This window comes from Acomys minous (assembly GCF_964271855.1).
Source record: "Acomys minous genome assembly, chromosome: 10".
Lineage (NCBI taxonomy): Eukaryota > Metazoa > Chordata > Mammalia > Rodentia > Muridae > Acomys > Acomys minous.
Genome location: NC_140491.1, coordinates 1316450 through 1338355, shown reverse-complemented (window position 1 = coordinate 1338355; position 21906 = coordinate 1316450). Strand labels below are relative to the sequence as shown.

The following is a 21906-nucleotide window of genomic DNA, read 5'->3' as shown; positions in this document are numbered from 1 at the left end:
TTCACAAGCCCCCTCCTCAATCCTATAGCCTCATGTCTGCCGTGAAGATAACAGGACTGAATTCTCAATGTTACATATTTTCTCTAATGTACCACTTACAATTAAATGACTAGATAACAGTTTTAATATCTTTGCACTATTTTCCTTATCTATAAAAACTGAGGATACGTATTTGCTGAACTATTGTGAATGTAAGTAACAGGACCCCACAGTGTTAATTGGCTCACTAATGGAGCTCGTAATATTAGCATCTTGCTGCACTGCTTAATTTCCTAAGTGTATAAGAAATATTTTTGAGATCATCTGTTATGGGTGCTATTTCTTCCCACACCATTGGACGGTTTCTTATTCATGGAAGAGTAAGTTCACCAAGAGCAATAATAAAATTATTTGCATTATATGCTAAGATCTTTTTCAAATGTTTCACCCACATTAATGCATTTAATCCTCATGGTAGTAACTCTAAGAGATAAAGTAATTAAGATTGCTTTAATGTGTGAGCTAACAGGCAGAAGTCACTTACTGAACATTTTATATAGTAAGTGCACTGGAGTCTGAACCAACATCTGTACTTGTAACACCACTTCCTCCTCTTCATGGATATCTATGGGAGGCCACTATTTTATGTTAAACCCTTCAAGGACTGATATGTATTGATGTATGATATGTATTCAAGTGAATTTATTGGTACATCTTAATAGAATCACAAGAAGCTGAAAGTTTAAGATTTGTGTGTGAACCTCATGTGGTATATGTCTGTGCATGTGTTCATGTGAGTGTCCACATGTGTGCTTACTCATGGAGGCCAAGGAAAATGGCTGGTGCCTTCCTCACCACCTTAATTTCTGTGTCAGGGACTGCCACTGAGCCTGGACATCACCATGTTGCCTATAACCATCAGGCTAGTGGCTCCAAGGATCTGCTTGTCTGCTCAACCACCCTTAATAGTGCAGAGGTTAGACACATGCCACTGTCCACAGCCTTTTCATGGGTGCTGAGGATCTGAATTCAGATCGTCAAGCATATGCAGCAAGCACTTTACCAAGTGAATCGTCTTCCTGAGCCCTTGATGTGCTGGAACAAGCTAAAGGACAAGCATAGTGTTCTCAGACTCAGCAACCCCCTCTTGCCCGGTCAGGTACCTCTGAACATGATGAGTAAAGACTCCAGGTCATTATGACTGCTAAATAAGACCAACAGTGCTGAGACCTTCGGTCTATATGGGGGTACCACAAAAGTACATTTTCTTCAAAACATGGAAACTGAGAATAAAATGAATCTCCTCTTTGCCAGGTATGTATAGGGGGAGAGTATAGAATATATATTAAGTACCCTGTACTAAGCATTGTTCAAACTATCCTAAGTTCTTAGACTATTTCTGTGATGGTCCCTGAGGCTTTTGGGTGCATGGTAATATTAATGTCCACTTGTAAATGGACATTCCACCTATATTTGTTCTCTGCAATCTGATCAATGGTGACACTTTTATGATGTTCACCACACAATTAAATCACTCTGATAGGGCTTAAGAGTTGCACTAATCTATGGGTAGTTCAATACTATCTTCCCTTAATATAATAATACTAGTAGGTCAACCCTGGGATTTTCTCCCATGAATCAGACCTTAAATGCAATCAGAAAGTGGTTTGTTAGCCCAACATACATGCCACTATTATACACAGGGAAATATCTTGCTGGGTTCACCATTGTTGTAGTTCACAAGGTTCACAGCTGGATAAGACTGCTGATGATTTTTTTTCACCAACAGTCTACAAAGCCACCTCCAATACTATGAAACCTAGCCGGCAGGGAGACAACTTCCAAGTTGATTTCTCCATGTCCTGTGGCTAAAGCAGACTCTGTCTTTAGCAATAGGGTCTTACTGCCATGTTCTGGTTGGCAATGAAGAGTAGAATCAATAGCCCTGAATTACTTGGGGAAGTTTCTGAAAAACACCTAACCAACAATTTGAGTAATGTAATCCCACATCTGGCACAGGAGTATTTATTTGACAATCTGTGGCTTCTACTTCTGTTATCTCCTGAGTAGATTAATGACTATTAAATGCCTTTTATGAGTTAAATAGTAGATAGATAGATAGATAGATAGATAGATAGATAGATAGATAGATAGATCATAGATAGATAGATAGATAGATAGATAGATAGATGATAAATAGATAGGTGATAGATAGATGATAGGTGATAGATAGATCATAGATAGATGATAGATAGATAGATAGATAGATAGATAGATAGATAGATAGATAGATATGGACAGCTGTGGCTGCTTGCATGGGACCTGGGAAAGACCAAGGTAGTCAACATTCTTGTGGGAAGAGGATCACAAGTCCCACCCCCTAACTGAGGTTCACTGACAGTTGATGGTTTCTTGGTGAGGGAGAGTTAGTTTTCTTTAAGGGTGTGATCACACTAAGTGTGCCACACTCCAGGTTGGGCTCTGTGGATTGTTACTTTAAAAAGCAAAAGAGACATAATTTGAGAGAGGAGAAGAGGTAAAGGATAAACCCAAGAGGCGTTAAATGCAATAGTGGAGGGCGTTGATTATTATCAAAAAATATTGTTTGAGATTTTCAAAACAAAATATTTTAAAAATCTTCACTAGCTTTGAAAGAGGAGTATATTAACACAACTCATGAGTAGAGAAAATAAGTGATATATGAGTTTTAAACTGTAATCTTTCAGTATTAGTATCTAATCCTTAGATATATTTGCTATTTTTCATATCTATATGTAGCAGCAAAATATATTCTATAGTTGCAATGTGCAGTTATTTAATTAAACTTTTATAACTTTATAAAGTAGCTAGAATAGAAATCATTCCTGTTCACTCCTTGCCTGAGATCAAACCCTCCCTTTGACCCTGTTCCATATATGTGCTTCAACTATGATTCAAGTACCTTCAATATTACAGAGATGCTGGAGTATGTGGAAGAAATGCCTTTGTAGGAATATTTCAAGTTTGTTGAGGACATTAAGACACCCTTATCTCAGAAAATGGGAAGTGCTGTGGTTTGAGTCTGAAGTCTTCCCAAAGGATCATTTTTGGAATTTTCTGTCCCAAGCTCATAGCACCATGGGGTGAAACCATTAGGAAGCATCAAAGGACTGATAGACATCCATATTAGACGGCCTTTGAGGGTTACTCCCATCCTGGCAACAGGATATTCTTTTTGCTTCCTCTCCACGACTGTAACAAGAGGCGTTTGATGCTCATTTCAGGGTCAGTTCTGTTAGTGTCTACTTTGTAATCTGTCTGAAACCATGGGCCAAAATAAAGCTTTGCTTCTAGGACCCTCTGGATCCTTCTACTTTGCCATTCTCCCATGATTCTCTCATCTAGAGTCCCACTAGAATGTCCTCCCCTCTGTCTCAGTTTCCTGGTAAGTGAAGGCTTTCGTGGGACATGCCCCTTGGGCTAATATGCAGATATAAGTGAGTATATACCATTTGAGTCTTTCTGCTTCTGGGTTAACTCACTCATTATGATCATTTCTAGCTCAATCCATTTATCCACAAATTTCGGGAATTCCTTGTTTTTAATAGCTGATAGGCAGATTTGGGCACAGGGGTCCAGCTCAAACTAAGGCACTAGCCAAGGACAATACAGGCCGTAAACCTTAAACCCCTACCCAGATCTAGACAATGGACAGAACACTCTCCACAGTAGAGTGGAGAGTGGGATATGACTTTCTCACATACTCTGGTGCCTCACCTTTGACCATGTTCCCTGGAGGGGGAGGCCTGGTGGCACTCAGAGGAAGGACAGCAGATTACCAAGAAGAGACTTGATACCCTATGAGCATATACAGGGGGAGGAAATCCCCCTCAGGAACAGTCATAGGGGAGGGGAATAAGGGGAAAATGGGAGGGAGGGAAGAATGGGAGGATACAAGGGATGGGATAACCATTGAGATGTAACAAGAATAAATTAATAAAGGAGAAAAAAAATAAAGCTTTGCTTCCTGAGCTGTTTTTGTTAGGCATTGTAGTTGAGCAAAGGAAGGCAAAAGGCTGCCATGAATCTCTCCTGAGCCTTTCTGCAGCTATTTTATGATAAATGTTGCTCCCACAGTTAAATCCTAACAAACTGAAAGGCAAAAAGGAGAAAGCGGCGTATCTTGAGAGACCAATGCCTCCATTCTTGAAAAAGTCTGGCCATTTTCTTTTCTTCCCATCATTGAATAGTGTTGAAAAGGTTGATAAAGCATAAAGAATAGATAACTATATTACAACAAATGGATTTAACTTTAAGTATCATGATATAAAGGCACCCTTGATATATAAATTGCTTATTTAACATAAAAATGTTAACCTGTATATTCCCAGTGGCTTATCATTTAGAATACTATAGAGGAACCACAATAAAAACAAAAAGAAAAAATACTAGTTTAGAAAAAAGTGTACATTATACACATAAGACACTATACTAACCTTATAGACGACACATAGGATACCTTCCCATTTAATGAACTTAAACCATTTGCATTTTTCTCCTCTTCAATAAAAACCAAGTTGTTCTAAGGTTTTCAAGTGCAGTCAGCCATGACTTTTATTTGTTTTATTTTAAGTTGCCTGTGCAATTCATTTTAACACCTGGACATAATTTTAATTCAATTACACACCATTATGCTAGCAGCCCAAGAATGTCACTGAAAGTGAAATTATATCCACATTTCCATTTGTTCTTCCCCTGACTGGTTCTTAAAAAGGGAAATCTGACAAGACACCAGAAGGGACAGACTGCTCCTATCTCCTCAAGCAGCAATATGTTATACTGACCAGCTAGGAATGAAAGCTTAAATAGTTTCTCATTCAGTTCCATTTGGTAAACTGGTGCATATTATTTTCTTAGAAATATCAAAGGGTTCTTCCCATGAGTTGCCATTAAACGTGCAATGTGGAAAAAAATGCCCAAGAAATGAGCTGAAATTACCAAACACAGTTCTAGCTGGAACAGACTCCTTATTTATCCAGAAGGAAACTTGGGAAAGGATCACTGTCATGATGCAGGGGATATAGGTCTGAATCATAAAATAGCCCATCTTCCGTCTGAGGTGGAAGTAAACTGTCATAACGATGTATTCACCTGCAATGAAAATGAAGAAAATACATTATTGGTCCTGTAAGCAACTATTCAATCACTTGACACCTAATCGTATGTTAGACTAACAATCAGCATTCTGAGCAAAGGAGGTAGCTTCCATGCAGTTTCAGTGAGAACTGCATAGTTACATAGTGTGGGTGGGAGACCAAAAGAAAGGATGACACTAAAATGAACATCATTATTATTATGCATATAGATTTCTCAATTTAATAACTGGTCTATGACTTCAAAAAGATGATGGTGTTTTAAAGGTCTTATATGCTAAAGCAATTGGCTTTTACCTTCGGTGTTTGTGTATACATGCTGTACACACAGATGTACATGGTCATGTGTGTGCACACTGTATGTTCACCTTCGTATGGAAGCCAAAGTTCAACCCTAAACATTGTGTGATTTATTATTTAACTACCCACTTGATTTACTCACTCACTCACTCACTCACTCACTCACTTACTTATTTAGGTAAGGCCTGTTAGTGAACTTCAAGATAAACAATCCTTAAGACAGGTTGGCCAATGAACCTTCAGGATTTTTTGGCTCTCCCCACACAGTGCTAGGATTGCGTGCACATGTCACCATAGCTGGCTTTTCATGTGGATCAAGACCCTAAAGATCTGAACTCAGGTTCTGTGCTTCCACAGTGAGCATATTATCCACTGAGCAGTCTATCCAGTTATGGTCTTCACCATCTTAGAAGCAGAATTTAGGCTTGTTATTTATAGAAAATCGAGTTAAAAATGTAAAAACACAAACATACATACATATAGAATTAAAAGTTTAATTTCGGGAGGACATGGGATACATAGTTTTATATAAAGTTAGATCAACATGAATGTAGTTTTCAAACGTTTCATACTTACACAGGTATAGTGAGAAGCTGGGTTAATTGTATTTCTAAGTGCACATACATGAGCAAAAGTGCAAATAAATATAACAGAGATCTAACTTTAAAAGTCAGTAAGTAAATAAACAATAAACTTTATGATAACCAGTTTTACTAGAAGGAATATATAGACAATGTTACTTAGGATCAGGTGAACATTCACAGACTAAGTCAAAGATTTATAAGTCTCTACTCCCAGATGTGTTTTCAAAACCAAAGATAGGAAAATCAGCACAAGGTACCCAGGAGACCATTGCATTGTTTCATAATTAATGTAAAGAAAATATCCCCAAAACGATGATACATTAGGCATGTATTGGAAAGACACAGGACACTGGAATTTGTGAATATTGTGAAAGAGAAGGCAGAAATATTTTGCGTGAGATTGTATGTTCTAGTAATAACTGAAGCTGCACCAATATTTTTACCATCATGACTGCCTAAATGTGAACTGTAAATAGACAATACCAAAGGACATGACAAGCTGAAAGGGGGAAAACCTCACGAGGCCTAAGCCCTACATAAAGAACTGTAAGCAATTAAGGAATGTAAGGAATGGGAGAGGAGGTCTTCCCAGTGGAAGTGTACCAACTGGTTATCCAACGCCAAACAGACAGCCCTGAAGTACACAGCCATGCACACATGCATGCACGCGGGCACACACACATGTAACATTACATGAACTGAAAATGTTATAATTAGGATATATATGTACACACACACACACACACACACACACACACACACACACACACACACACATCTCCGCACACAAGAGCATGAAAACAGAGGCCGTTAATCGGAAGGAGCATGTGGATGAGAGCATAGAAGAGCTTTGGAGTGAGGAAGAGATAAGGAAATGTTGATATCACGATCTCAAATATTAAAAGAATGAAAACTTAAAAGAATACATGGGAGTTTGGGGGAGAGACACAGTGACAGAAATTTTCTAACAGGGTGTTTGGATTAACACAAAGCAATTTCAAGGGAGGAGACAGTAAGCTAAAGTATATCTCATGAACTAATTTCATCTTTTGGAATTAAATTCTCCTCATTTCTTGTCACTTGCTTCTAATTCTTAAACCAATTGTTGTATAATTCATCTCCAAAATACAATATATATTTAACATATATGCCACTTGATTAGTTTGGAGATAAGTATTCTGCAGTAAAAATGACAGACTGCTGCCTGCCATGAGGCCACCCGCCATCTCCAGAAGCCCTTTCCTCAGCACCTTGCTTACGGTGCTTTTGTGATAGAAACATCTGATGCCTGTCCTCTTCACAAGTTGCTAACATATACACCAGTGGTCAGTAGCTCCCTAAGATTACTTACTTTGCATGGGTGAAACTGTGAGCTGTTTGCCTAGTAGTTATCCTCACTTAGCGAGACCTGGAAAGCATCGTTCACTGTGCTTGCATGAGCATGCCCTTTTAGAAACATCCCTCCCCTTCACCACAGCGTTTTGTCAATATATTTCTTAAAATAAAACAAAAGACTTTCTTCATATCATATCATTGTTCAAGCTCTTTCTTTTGTTTTAGTTTATTAATTCAATGATATCAAAGATCTTTTTATTTAATTTTTTATTAATTTATTCAGATTAAAACTCAATTTTTCTCTCATCACTTGTATCCTCTTAAGAAAGTTTACAGAGCACAGAAAGGCCTGTGAATTTTGGGGCCTTGACATCTAATAATTGTGTGAGTCAGTTTATATGTACATATATTATATGTACACATTATGTACATATGTGTACAGATTATATGTATATATTCTCATTATAAAAAATATTAAGATGGCAACAGCACCACCTCCACAGGTTGTTTATTAGAATTCAACGCTGGGAAGCATCTGAGAATGACCCTGTAAGATGGTAGCTGCGGAATATTGTATTTTTTTAATTACACACTGTGCCTGGTACAATGGTACCTGGAATTCCAGCACTCTGGAGACTGAAGATGAAGAAACTCCAGTTTAAGGCTACCCTGGGCTGCACAGTAAGCTTCAAGAGGGCTATGTAATGAGACCCTGTATAAAAAGGAGGGGTGAAGAATTACATACAGAAACCTACCCTCCCATGTGCTGATATTAGGAACTGGTTTTTGATAGGAGCTTAGGAGACGAGGGTAGAGCACTCAAGGGCAGCGTTAGAGCTTGTATCAAACAACCGACCTCGGCCCACCTTCCCTGCACACGCCACTTACGAGGACTCTGTGAGAACGAAGTATCCCACATGCGAGGAAGCAAGCTCTTCAAACACTGTGTCCACTGGCACCCTAACTTTCATCTTCCCAGATCCTAGACTTGAGAAACAAACTTCTGTTCTTTATATAAAATACCAAGTTTGTGATATTTTGATATAGCAATATAAGTGCATTACGATAATTATTATTAATTTTTCATAGTAAAATGTGTATGGGAGAAATACCATTTGGAACTAGCTATAGGTAGCTGATTTTATCATTAGATGTAATAGAAGCTAAATCGTAAGATTCTTTCTATTCATATTTCAAAATCTAAAAATCACCAGTATAGCTACTCACCCACTTATATGACAATTTCAATGTATACTCTAAATGCACTTTGCAGTATGCTTTTGATTTTTGCTTTTACTTTGGAACGAAGAGCAGAAATGACACCTTAAAACTGGGCAATATTAAAAGATTTTTGAAAAGTACCACAAAATCAATGCCAGACTTTTTGCTCATATTTTATTAAAAATAGTTTTCATATATTTAATCATTGGCTTTTGTTTCTAAGTAAGAAAGTTCTATTCATTTCTCCTGTCTCACCAATTCAGAATTTATTTTCAACTGAAATAAGATTATAAATATATCAGCTCTATTTCAGGAAAAAGTCCCCCTGAAAACATTGAATATTTCAATGAAAGAGATATTATAAAACTCTATTGCTGATGCCAGGTAGCACATTGACTTTTGCCATTAAAAATCTCACCAGGAGGGAGCTAGAGAGATCAGTTGGCAAAGTTCTTGCCATAAAATCATAAATACCTAAGTTGAAACCACACACACAAAAATGCCCGAGGAGGTAACACAGCTTGTAATACCAGACTGGGGAAGCAGGCTCAGTGACCTGCCTGCCTAACTTACTCTGCAAGCCCAAGGACAGTGAGAGACCACAAAACAACTGTGATGGATGGACCCTGGGTAATGACCCCTTTGACTCATCTCTATAAACACACACCCACATCCCCACACATATGCCTTCACATACACATGTATAAACACACACACACACACACACACACACACACACACACACACACACGAGTATGCATAAGCAATCTCACCTGTAATAGATTTGATAGTCTCACTGGATACAGTCTGTCCAATTAGGTCATATTGAACTAAGCTAGAAGACTCCTTTGGCACCTCCACTGACTTTTCAGGGCCTTTGGTCCAAGTATAGATCATCTCACTCTTCGGATACGCATCTGAATAAGAGCAGAGAGTGTGTTTACACTCAGGATTACATCCTTGTCATTAATAAAAATTAATCGTTAATATGACAAATGCTCAACCATAACAATAAATAAATAAATAAATAAATAAATAAAAGGAAAAAATACTCAATATTCATGGTTTTTTCAAAATGTGTCTATAATTTAGAAAATTGCAGATATTAAACAAATAACAGGCTTTATTGTTTTTATGGCAAAAAAATGGAGTAGGGTAAACAACTATAAAACAACATGAAGCTACATTTGTATCAATGCACATGGTGGTCGTATTTCATTCCACTGAGGCAGTCGCTTGAAAAACAGATAGACCAAAACTTCCAAAACGGTAGTCAAACTCCTACCTCTCTCACTTCTTGTCTCACTTCCATACCTGAGCAACCCTGACTCCTTCCATCCCCTACATCTCTGCCAACTAGAAATGAACCAGATGCTGCCTCTAGGAACACAAACAGAACCCAAACAAGTTCTCCTTGTAAGGGAGCTCTAGAGGCGTCCCCTCTTCCAGACTCTGCCTCTGGCCAGTGCTGTGCCATTTGGGACCGATTCTGCAGGGTTTGGACTGTGCAGGCTGCAAAGCTCTGCAGGGAGGAAATTTCACAGCCAGTTCCAGTACCTTTAGAATGCTGCAATTAGGACACTTTCCCTTCTATCTTCAAAGAATCCTCCCCAGTGGCAATTTGAGAACATTTTCTGTTATTCCTTGTTCAGTGCAAATGGAGACCAGCTGCTTGCTTACCGCTCTACCCAGAACAGATAGCTTGGCTCATGCACAAATAAGTTCAAAAGAACCAAAATGAATTATGTGTCATCCCCCACTACAAGCATCCCTAAAATGACTGGAACACAGGAGGTCCCTGGTGAACTTGTTTAATCCTACAAAAGGAATCCATACCCAGAGAGGTTTTTCTTTATAGACGACCTTGAAAAACAAACTATGAGGCTTGAGTTGTCATCCCACATCACACAGCTTCACGTCAGAATTTATGTCTGGTGTTATATATTTAAACTCTTGCAGGCTATATTCTTATCTATTATTTTTTTACATCATGAATCATCTCTTGGATACCCTACTTTGATAGAATAATCTTTTTTGTGCATTGTCTTTCATATTCCTCTTATTCTAAGCATAATTTAATAGCAATTTTCTCTTTTCAAAAATATTAAAAATTAATTTACCCAGCAAAAAATGTTAGCTGGTATGGCATACCTCTCTCTCTCTCTCTTTCTGTCTCTCTGTCTCTCTGTCTCTGTCTCTGTCTGTCTGTCTGTCTCTCTCTCTCTCTCTCTCTCTCTCTCTCTCTCTCTCTCTCTCTCTCAAATTCCTACTCCAAAAAACAAAAATACTTTCTGAAGTGTGCTTCTTTAATCATATACAAAGCCTGAGAGAGCAGCAACTTCGCTCTAGTCCCTGGACAAGTGCATCAGATGAGAACCAGAGAGGTCATGGGATGAGACTTTCTCATGTTACAATTATCTTTTGTAAAATTCAAAGTATTACAGAAAAAAATGGAATCTTAATTCCAGCCCCAATAAGACCACCCTCTCTATGTATTTTTCTGTTTTTATCTTGTTGCATTTAAAGCACTGGTCATGGAGCACACGACTTTCCCCTCACGTTAGCCCACTGAGAATTGTGATTACTGGGGTTATAAAAAGAATGGTGACTGCCGATTCTCATTAAGCCAAGCAATGAGCAATGGGAGCAGCAGGCACCGGTTTCACAATCAGTGAGACAGGGAGTCTGGAGCAATAGTAAAAGCCAGCATCTATTTTTGGTAGGTTCTGATTGAGTCGAATGTTGGAAGCAGACCTTACAAGAGCAATCACATTTTGTTGCCGTCCCAGAGAAAGGCGCTTGAGGAAAGGAGCCTCATAGTCCCTACCACCCACTCACGTCCTCCTCTTGCCTCCATCTCTGCCTAATCTTCCCAACACATCCACTTCACATTTGCTCCTTTTGTGTCTAACCCACCGCCATGTTTGATTGCACAAAATCAGCGGCAGACACCAGATCTCCCGGGCTTCCACTCCAGCTTGTCTCTAGGCCGTTCTCCACAGGAAAAGATGTGAAACGAGGACACATCCCTTTGTAAGAACCTTTCAAGACCTTCCCCAGATTTTAGAATAAATCGCACTCCTAGTACAGTCAACGGTACCTCTCGCTGACTCGCATACCCCACCTCAGCCAGACATTTGTGATAGCTCAGCTACGATCACTAACAGTGCTGCCTATGAAGTTTAACTAAGTAAGGTAATTTCAAGAAAGTATAAGACTTCCTTCCCCTTTTCCCAAGCCCCCTTCACAATGTACTTTCTGTTACACACTTCTGACTCAGACAAACTGTCCTTGAATCCCTGAGTTTCAAAACTGTCCACAGGCTTATTAGTTATGACTCATTCTTCCATGGCCATCTATGAAAATAAGGCTTGGTTTGGGATATCACATTGTATTTTAAAAATGAATAGTTTCCCAAAACTCAAGCCTTGCACAATTTTTCTCATAGATGAAGATTTAAATACTTGATAATTAAAATTGTACATATATGTAAATATGAGGTTGAATAGCATAATCAGAAAGTTGAATAATACTTTTACTGTAACTTACAACTCCCAAATTTCAAAGGGCAGGCATGACCATCCATGGGAAAATCCACCAGCCTCATGGGACATTCCGCACTTATGGTGAGTCTATTAGGGGAAAATGCAAGTAAGTAAAATCAGCCCTCTCTTAAAATTGATATTACAGATTCCCAAACAAAGAGACAAAAGCGAGAAGGACAGGAAAAGCATGACAGAAAGGAAGACAGAAGTAGGGATATGGGGTAAAAAAGAAAAATTAAAATCTATTACCTCATTGTGTATAAAATAGTGCCATTTCTCATAATTCTAAAAAGCTTATTTGGAGCTGTCATATTATGTGAGACAGACTTCTTCCCATTCCTGAAGAAAGTATCAGGGGTCCAAACTTTGGTGACCATCATATTGTTCAACCTCAAAATTTCAATGGGGCCATCATATTTTAGTCTTTTGTCAATCCATGTCTGTCTGAAGAACACATCCATTGTGTATTCCTAGGGAAATTGGTTTGTGACATAGTCAAGTCAGAGGTGACTACATATACACACATGCACAAGGCGCAGTGGGTGCTAGCCACTAGCCTCTCCCAACTGCCAAAGGCTACACCAGCAGAAACTAACAGAAGCAGAGATGATCTGAAATCAGCAGAACAAACAGTCCCTGCATATGTACTCTGCAATGTCCGTCTTGATCCCTCCAGCTTCTGCATTCATAAAAAGTAAATCATCATGTATGTTAGTCACTGAGGGATAATTACTGTAATTAAATAAAAACTACCAACACCAGGTAATTATAGCTGCACATTACTTTATATCAGAGAGAAAAAAATCAGTTAACATGTAACAAATATCCTTACATAATTGATCGTAAAATTGCAGGTATTTCTTTAAGTGAATCCAACTTTTTTTTTTAAAAAAAGAGAGATAAATATTGTTTTCACAAGTGTATTAAAATTATGCAAAGAGCCCACAGTTTCAAACCACTGGAAACCTCGCATCAAGGGAAAAATGTAAAGTAGATTTGTCATTTTGTTTACTAAGACTACTTAGCATAGGAGAGCATAGGTGAAGGGATGTGGACTTCTTGAAAAACTCTGGCTCTTTGACCTCCTTAGGCAAGAGAGGGAGGGCAAAAGCAGAGTGTGGGAAACAAGCAACAGAGCCAGTAAGGAATATTAAGAGACTGCTAGAAGTGTAATATTCCTTACACAATCAATTCATACCTAACCTACGATAATCTCTCATTTTGCCCTCCTCGGTAATTTTCATAGAAGGCCTTGCTGTGAAAACAGTACAAGAAAAGACATCTTTGTTGTAAAAGGTTACAAGTCAGTAGATGCTCAGAATGATAGCTCTAGGATGCAGATTGAAAATCTTTGCTTTGTAGTATTTTAAGCTTAATCAAGCAATGGCTTTGTGTGATTGACAATGTAATAAATATTAATTGCTTCTTTTCTGGCTTATTCGTCTTCAAACCTCAAAAGTTTCTCAGATACCTACCATTTCAACATCAGAAACGGGTCCAAAGCTGGTGACATATATGTCAGTTTTCACTTCTGTAACAGGACCTAGTAAGCATGAAGTAAATAGGTGTGAAAAAATAATTACCAACATTACAGCCTCGAAGGACTAGATAATTAAAACGCGAATACAGATATGATATGTCATGTTTTTACATGCATCTTGCCTTTTCAGTGAGATAATGAATCTCTCTTTAGAAAAATAGGTGTAAAGTTTAGTTAGAAATGCAACCAAATCAAGCCAAAAGTAAAATAAAGAGAAAGAAAACATTGTTTGCTTCACAGGCAAATAGTTACCCCAATTACTTACCCAGAACCTGTTTCTACAATGATACATCACCCGTGGGCACTGTTAAAACAGGCAGGGCAGACACATCAAAGCTTTCAGCCTTTGTGATTGTTTTAAAGTCTATCATCTGATTGGCCTCTAGAAAGAACTGAGCTCTTCAGAGGAGGAAACACCAGGGTGCAGGAGTGAAGAAAGCAAAGCTGTAGCAGCTGTAAGGAGTGTGTCTTTGGGGAGCTGAGGATACTCTTAAATAACTTCCAAAATGATTAATGCCACCTTTAACAATAAGCACACCATCCACTGGTGACTGGGACCCAAGACAAGGTCTTTAGGTCAGTGACAAAGACTCATGTTGTGCCACCTGTTGGCTGTGCTGTCTTCAGCAAGTCACTTAATCACTGGATTTCAGCACTCACACCTGTTTCACAGGGTTTTTTTGTTTGTTTGTTTGTTTTTTTAGCAATCAAATGAAATGCTGAGGGTAGTGGCTCCCTTGTGCAAAAGCTCACTCCATATTTATTGCCATCATTGGCTACTAAGATTCTTTAATATCTAAATAAGCCTTGATCATGAACAAGTACATGAATGTTCAGCCCAGAGGGAGAGGTAGGGTCATCATCCCAATACTACCGACATAGAAAACAGATAAAAGAATACTGTTACTGTCTAGGTTTAGAAAAGAGTTTAAACCTGGGATTTTTTTTTTAAATTTAGATTTAACTCATAATCCTTTATGGTTGTACGAATATAGTCCAGTCATCTATCTTCAAATACAAAAATTCTAAGGAATATTAAATATATTAGCTGTAAGTCAATTTCCCTGAACATAATATGTTCATAATGTATTCAGCTGTTACAATATTTATTATACATAATTCAGCATTTTTCCACCAATAAAAATATATACATTGTGGCCCTCACGAAGACTGTTTCATTAAACGGTGGTTTACAATGCTACATGGCCAGAGACTATATACTCTATAGACGGATATTATAGCATCTGCTATTAAAATAGAATATCACTTGGATACTGGTTGGGAAATTGGATTTATGCCAAAACAAATAAAAAAGGCAGAGAGCAATTTGGTGGCACTTAAGGCTCTGAGTCTGAAGTCAACTGCACAAAGACAGATCTAGGGAGAATGAAAACATTATTTGTGGAATAGGTATCCTAAGAAACACACAGCTTTTGGAAGTATAATGAGGACAAAAGTATAGCACAGGCTTTTATTTTTACATCATATACAATGTGCCTCTTTGGAAAGAGTGGAAGTTAATTAACTTTCGATTTGAATGAGAAACTAGAAACAACAACAACAAATGGTAATAATAAACTCATTAAACCCAAATTAGCCATGAAGAGGTAATCCAGAAAGCAAGTACTCTATAACTTTTTGATCTTTCTATAGAAGATAGAAATTTCACTCAGATTGGCTTAAAAACCACTGTCACTTCCTTAGAAACAATTGAAAATGTATCGGAAAACAGAAAAGATGCTGTCCTTGCAAGTGGGCTGGGGGAGAAAGGCTCATACAAACAATTAAGGTTGACAATATGCGGACAAACGAGCTATTTTGCCAAATTCCTGGTAAGGCACAAGTTGTTTACGTTTAATGTAGCATTGCTCACATATTACTAGAGTCACCTGGACAGGTTGGTTAAGTGCAGATTGTTGGACAAACCCCAAGATCTGCTGACTTAGTAGGAACAAGTTTGGACCTGACAATTTGCAATTTGCTAGAAAATTTTTTTTTAAAAAGCCACTTCACTTTACTGTTGTTTACAAATACCCACGCATGCTGTTTTGTAAACTGTATTTCTGCTAGTTTCCTATGAAACCATGAAACCATAGGTGTGCCGAGATAGTCAGTGTGGCAGGGGCAGACAGGACAGTATTTTTCCTTATTAATGTATTGTAAATTGTGTGAGCATATGCTTAGTCTGTGGCTGTAATCATCCTATGATAGTAAGATAAATTTATAAATTCTTATCTACCTAAAGTCTACTACTTTTGCAACAGTTTCAAAATACTGTTCTGTGTTTAGCATTATAAACTCAGATTTTGTATGTGACATTATCTGGCATTTGCTATATAAGATTATATTGTGCTTTGAGATGGAGTGAGGTTCTAAATGCAGGCGACTGGTAAAAAAAATTTCTAGAACATCCATTCAATAAATATTTGCATGAGCACCAGCTCCATCCCAGGTTCCAGAGAAGTTCCCTGCCTCAAGAACTCACCATTGCTGCCAGGAAAGTAAGAGATTAATAGCAATGAAACAAATGAGATGGCAGGGGACTGTTATTTCGTGATGGAGTGCAGGCAGGTAGAAAAAGAAGAGGCTGGGAGAGCAATTTCAGGGTTGTGCTCAGAACTGCTTCTTCAAAGCATTGACGTTCAAACTACTCCTGGAGGGTATACATTAACTATTGGAAGAGCTGGGACAACAGCAGGCAATAAAGGTCTTACTGTTTTCCAGGACTAGATGAGAGACCAGTGGGACAAAGCAATGCAGGGCACTAATAAGAAACTGAAGCCACTAAAAGAAATTAAACCAGAGTGCCAAAGACAGAGAATCTACCGTTCCTGAGCCCATTAAGAAAATGGCACCTTTTGAGCCACACATCTATAACACATGCTACAGTGAATACTGTTTAAACCACAAGCAATAGGACTTGCAGAACGGCAGGGAATAGCCTGGAGACTAAAAGGAAGATTTCTGTAGACTGTTAAGCTCCTCTCCCATTCACATGTTAAAGTTCTAACTCTCAGTACCTTCTAATGACTATTTTGGGAAATAGTGCTCTAAAAATGTAATTGCATTAAGATGACATCTTTTTAAAGGTACCTACTATAATATGATTGAGTGGTGGCTTTATAAAAAAAAAAAAGATTAGAACATAAACACTATATACAGACACAAAGGAAAGGCTTTCTCCAGGCCAGCAAACCAAGCTTGTTGATGCTTTGATGCCTTGGGATTTATGAAGAAATTAATCTCTGCTGATTAAGATACTAGTCTGTAGTACTTTGTTAAGGTGGCCCTGCAAAAAAAAAAACCTGAGCATATAAGATAGCATTTTCCTTATAATCTGTCCCTGGATTTTTCCCCTCTCCTATTCAGTTTAGCTCTGGTATAAATGAAGGCTGCAGTAAGAAGTTTAGTTTGTACCCTATACATACTGACAAACCGTCTAAGGATTGAAGTAAAAGAGATGTGATTGAACTATAGATTTCTAAAAAAAAAATCACACAGGCTTCTGAATGGAAAATAAGTTATAGAGAGGCAAAGAGCAGAAAAGGGTCCACATAAGAGGCTGTTAAGATATAAGAGGCTGTGAAGGTATGGGACCAGAGTACGGAATGAAGATAGAAAGTGGACAAATTGGATGGCTTGTATTGTGTTCAGTAGCTTACAGAGGTAGTTTTTGAACCAAGGTACAATAAGCAAAGAAATAATTATAATGTAATTTTATTTCACAGGACAGTTCATCTTTACGTCCAAAGGTGCTGTTCTTGTTACCATGAGAATTGTATAGATCTGGAAACTGGGTTCACAGAGCATAAGGTAGAATTCTAATTCTTTCTCATGGTCGCCAAGATGTGTTCTAGCTTTACTGCATTATATTATGTCATAAAATAATTAATTAGTTGTCATTTAACTAAATATGGAAGTATATTACACTATCTTGACTATGAATCCAGCTATATGTACATGCTCTGTGTTCAATGATAGACCGTAAATTATATTTTGCTGTTGATGATAGATTTTTTTTAGTTCTTTTCTCTTTTTTCCATTTATTTATTTATTCACTTTACATCCTGATCACAGCCTGCCTCCTCTCCTCCCAATAACTCTCCCTGACAAGTCACATGTCACTCTTGTGATGCTTTGTGTCCTGCTTCAGACTCCTTGAATCTGCTTTTTCATTTTAAATTAATTTATTTATTTACTTTACATTCAAATCATAGCCCCCTCTCTCCTCTACTCTGGCTCCATCCTGTCTCCCACTTCCCCTATCTCTCTTCTCCTACCCATCAGAAAACAAGAGCCCCACCACCACCAACCACAGCACACCATTCACATTAGAGCTAAACATCCTCTTGCACAATGATCTGGCAAGGCAGCCCCTGCAGGGGGAAATGAGAAAAAAGCAGACAAAGAATCCTTGTCAGAGACAGCCCTTGTTCCATTTGCTAGGAGACCCACAAGAAGACCAAGCTGCCCATCTGATACATATATATATAGGGGGCCTACATCCAGTCCATGCATGTTTTCTGGTTGGTTGCTTCAGTCTCCTCAAGCCCCTATGGCCTAGATTAGTTGCCACTGTTGGTCTCCTTGTGGAGCTCCTGTCCCCTCTAGGTCCTTCTATCTTTCTCTCACTCTTCCACAGGGCTCTCTGTGCTTAGACCAATGTGGGAGTCTCAGCATCTGTTCCATCTGCTGCTGGTGGAGCCTCTCAGAAAACAACTATGCAACCAGACGTGGTGGCACAAGCCTTTAATCCCAGCACTCAGGGGGCAGAGGCAGGTGGGTCCTTATGAGTTTGAGGCCAGCCTGACCTACAAAGGGAGTCGAGGACAACCAAGGCTACACAGAGAAACTCTGTCTCGAAAAGCGAAGAAGAAAGAAAGAAAAGAAAGAAAACAGCTATGCTAGGCTCCTGTCTGCAAGCACAGCAGTGTCCTTAATGGTATCAGGAGTTGGCTTTCTCCCATGGAGTGTGCCTCAGGTTGAGCCAGGCATTGGTTGGACATTCCTTCAATCTCTGCTCTGTCTTTATACCTGCATTTCTTATAGGCAGGATAAATATTGGGGCAAAGTTTCTGTGGGTGGGTTGGTGTTCCCCTCCCTCCAATAGGAGTCCTGTCTGGTTAGGGGGTGAGTATATTGCCAGGAGTGGTAAAGCTGTGTCATGAGGTAGAGTTAGTGCCAGTTTGCTGAGAAAGCACAAGATTGATTTCCTAAATGGTTGTACAAGTTTGCACTCCCAGCAGCAATGGAGGAGAATTGTTCCACATCCTTGCCAGCATGTGCTGTCACTTGAGTTTTTGATCTTAGCCATTCTGACAGGTATCAGATGGAATCTCAGAGCTGTTTTTATTTGCATTTCCCTGATGACAAATGATGTTGAGCATATCTTTAAGTGTTTCTCGGCCATTTTATATTCCTCTGCTGAGAATTCTGTTTATTTGGCTTGTTGGTGTTTAATTTCTTGATTTCTTGCCTTTTCATCATTAATAGTTGACATAAAATCTCAGTCCCTTTCAAATCCCAAACTGTAACAGTGCTTTGTAAAAATGAGGCACTGTTTTATAGTGTTTCGAATATCATCAATAATAATTTTTCAATGCTTCTAGAGACTTAAGTGCTGTGTGCACTAAGCTAAAACAGTTCCCAGTTAAAGCTGATTTATATTAGTATTCACCCATAGAACTAATCTGCCACCTGAAATGCAATACTAATAAGTCAGGTGTCAATGTATAATGGTAGCTATGCAATTAAGATTAATTCTTAGAGACACTTCCTTGAATACTACTGTTTAGGATGTTCAAATCAACCTTGAAGGTGCATAATTGCATAGAAAGTAGACAATTTGAGCTTGGAAATATTCTTCCCATAATTGTAGATGTATTTGGAGAGCATCAAAGACATTTTTTTTCTCAAAAATTCTACTTTGTTAGTAATGAGAAATTTTAAAAATACTTTTTGAACTCTTTCTGTGAGCTGATACTTTTGACCCTGAGAGTCTCTAGGCAAAGAGATTGATCTTCATTAAGTGTCAGTCAGACAAGAGTGCTAATATTAAATTCAGAGAAATGGTCCTATGTAATTAGCTGGCTGGAAAGGCAATTAAGGAAGTATCAGATACTCTCCCACAATTTACTCAACAGCCAAAGACCTGGTTAAAGGATATCAATTCCTAACTTCATACCTAATAATGGGGTTGCAGCTGCATCATAAAATAAAAACCTGTTTTACTGATATGAAGACTAGTCAATCCTAGTTTTCCCCAGCTCTGCCCCTAAAGAAACATTCCTGCCTTTCAGCCGACCACATCACCCACACATACATCTTACAAAGTGTCAATGGTATCCAAAACTAAAAAGACTTCAGGAGCTTAGGCAGAAACAATGGCAGCAACAGGAAATTCTCAGGAAAATTATAAAGAGAATGCTATTTGTGCTTGCCTTAAAAAAGATATGGAGCTATTACATTGACTGGATATTAAACAAAGACAACAGATACCTGGTGATTTCATCAACAAGCAGAGTTCTAGAAGCTTCCTTGCCTTAGAAGACGTTAAAAATTACTGCCTTCTACATTTTAGGATCCTTCTAGCAATGTTGTCCTACTTTGTCAACAGTTAAAGTCTTCTCTAACAGAAGTAAAAAGCCTGACACAGTATGAATAAAACATAAAAACAAGACACTTATAAAATAAAGATTCCTGAAGCCAATAAAGATTTTAAAAGATGTTCAATGATATTGGAGCATGATGGAAATAATAAATATTAAAATTTTCTAGAAATAAGATGCCATTTTAAACATTTTCATGGACACACACACACACACACACACACACACACACACACACACACACTTACTTTCCCAGTGCTAAAATGTATGTGGATTCAGAATTTATGCTCATTGTAAAAGGGAGTTTAATTTTGTAAACTCACCATGGAGAAACAGTTTGGCATTACATCTTCAAGTTGAACTCCCACTTACACTAAGATCCAGAATAATCCACTCCTTGATATATACCCAAAAGAAACTCTTGCACATTTACAGCAGGAAATTTGGGCCAGAATATTCACAGCAATACAATCTTGGAAACAAGTGAAAAAACAAAGAAAGAAAGAAAGAAAGAAAACCCTACTGCCAACAGAACAGATGAATAAGCCACTTCTTATGCAATGCGAGCATCACATAACAAATAAATGAAGATCAATAGCACTATGCAACAAGAAGAATGAATTTTAGCAATGCATCATTAAGTCTAAAGCATAGCAAAAGTTTATGTATATCAACTTAAAGACAGTTAGATGTTTTAAGTATACTTTAAAAATACAGATAACCTAAAACACCCATTAGAGAAACGATTTGAAATGAAGCCACAGAATAACAGGATGGGGAAAGAATAAATATGATGATAGCATTGAAGAAATATATAGTAATCTGCAACTTCCTGTTAAGGTCTGCTCTTTAAAGGCTGGCTAATTGGCATGGTTATTATACTTTAGTAAATAAATGGATGGGTGTATGAAAAGAAGGCTATATATGGGTTATAGTAGAAATGTATTATTAAACAAATGTCATCATGTGTACCTAAGGCATCTTAAAATAAATATATTTTTAAACACCTAGAATATAAAGCAACAATATTTAATGATATACAAATGCAAGCTAAAAGGTTTTTATATAAAATCTGAAGACCCATTCAAGCTTTACCTAAAGCCACAGCAATGTATTAATATCCTATTATCTATATGTGGCATGATCTGTTTCAGGAAATACCAAATGCAGTTTTATGCTCTTTTTTATTGCATATGAGTGATTTATCTGCGGAAGAGGGTATCAGATTACATTATAGATGGTTGTGACCCACCATGTGGTTGCTGGGAATTGAACTCAGGACCTCTGAAAGAGCAGGTGGTGCTCTTAACCACTGAGCCATCTCTCTAGCCCCCAGTTATATGTTCTTATTCCAAATGTAAAATCTGATAGCACTAGTGTGTTTGTTTTCTTAAAAACTTGGGTTAACTGATCTTTCTTCCATATGCCCCTTCTCTCCATTCCAATATGGATCTATTTTACTAATAATACAAAAAGAATTTGATATTTCTAATCTTAAAAGAGTAGCTTTCCATATATTCCAAATATTTCTTTCCACGTTGTTTAAAAATACCCTTTCCATATTTATATTTCTGGGAAGAAATCAGTACATACTGCCCCAAACCTTCCTTCCTGCCCCCTCTTTCCTCTGCTGTATTCTGATTCCCTGGATTTTTTGTTGGT

The 21906-nt window shown here is 38.0% G+C and overlaps 1 protein-coding gene across 3 annotated transcripts in view; it reads right to left on the bottom strand.

Moving 5' to 3' along the window:
• The window catches only part of GABRA4 (gamma-aminobutyric acid type A receptor subunit alpha4), a 75133-nt gene that overhangs the window by 46221 nt on the left and 7006 nt on the right, over positions 1–21906 (bottom strand). For 2 of the 3 annotated variants that reach the window (XM_084798644.1, XM_084798646.1), the window contains exons 3-7: positions 13572–13639; positions 12346–12566; positions 12101–12183; positions 9325–9468; positions 4957–5109 (exon numbers count right to left, since the gene is read on the bottom strand). The exons of the other annotated variant lie outside the window; for it this stretch is intronic. In XM_084798644.1, the coding sequence (XP_084654770.1) occupies positions 4957–5109; positions 9325–9468; positions 12101–12183; positions 12346–12566; positions 13572–13639 (669 nt within the window). The remainder of the gene's footprint in view (positions 1–4956; positions 5110–9324; positions 9469–12100; positions 12184–12345; positions 12567–13571; positions 13640–21906) is intronic. 3 annotated transcript variants of the gene reach the window in all.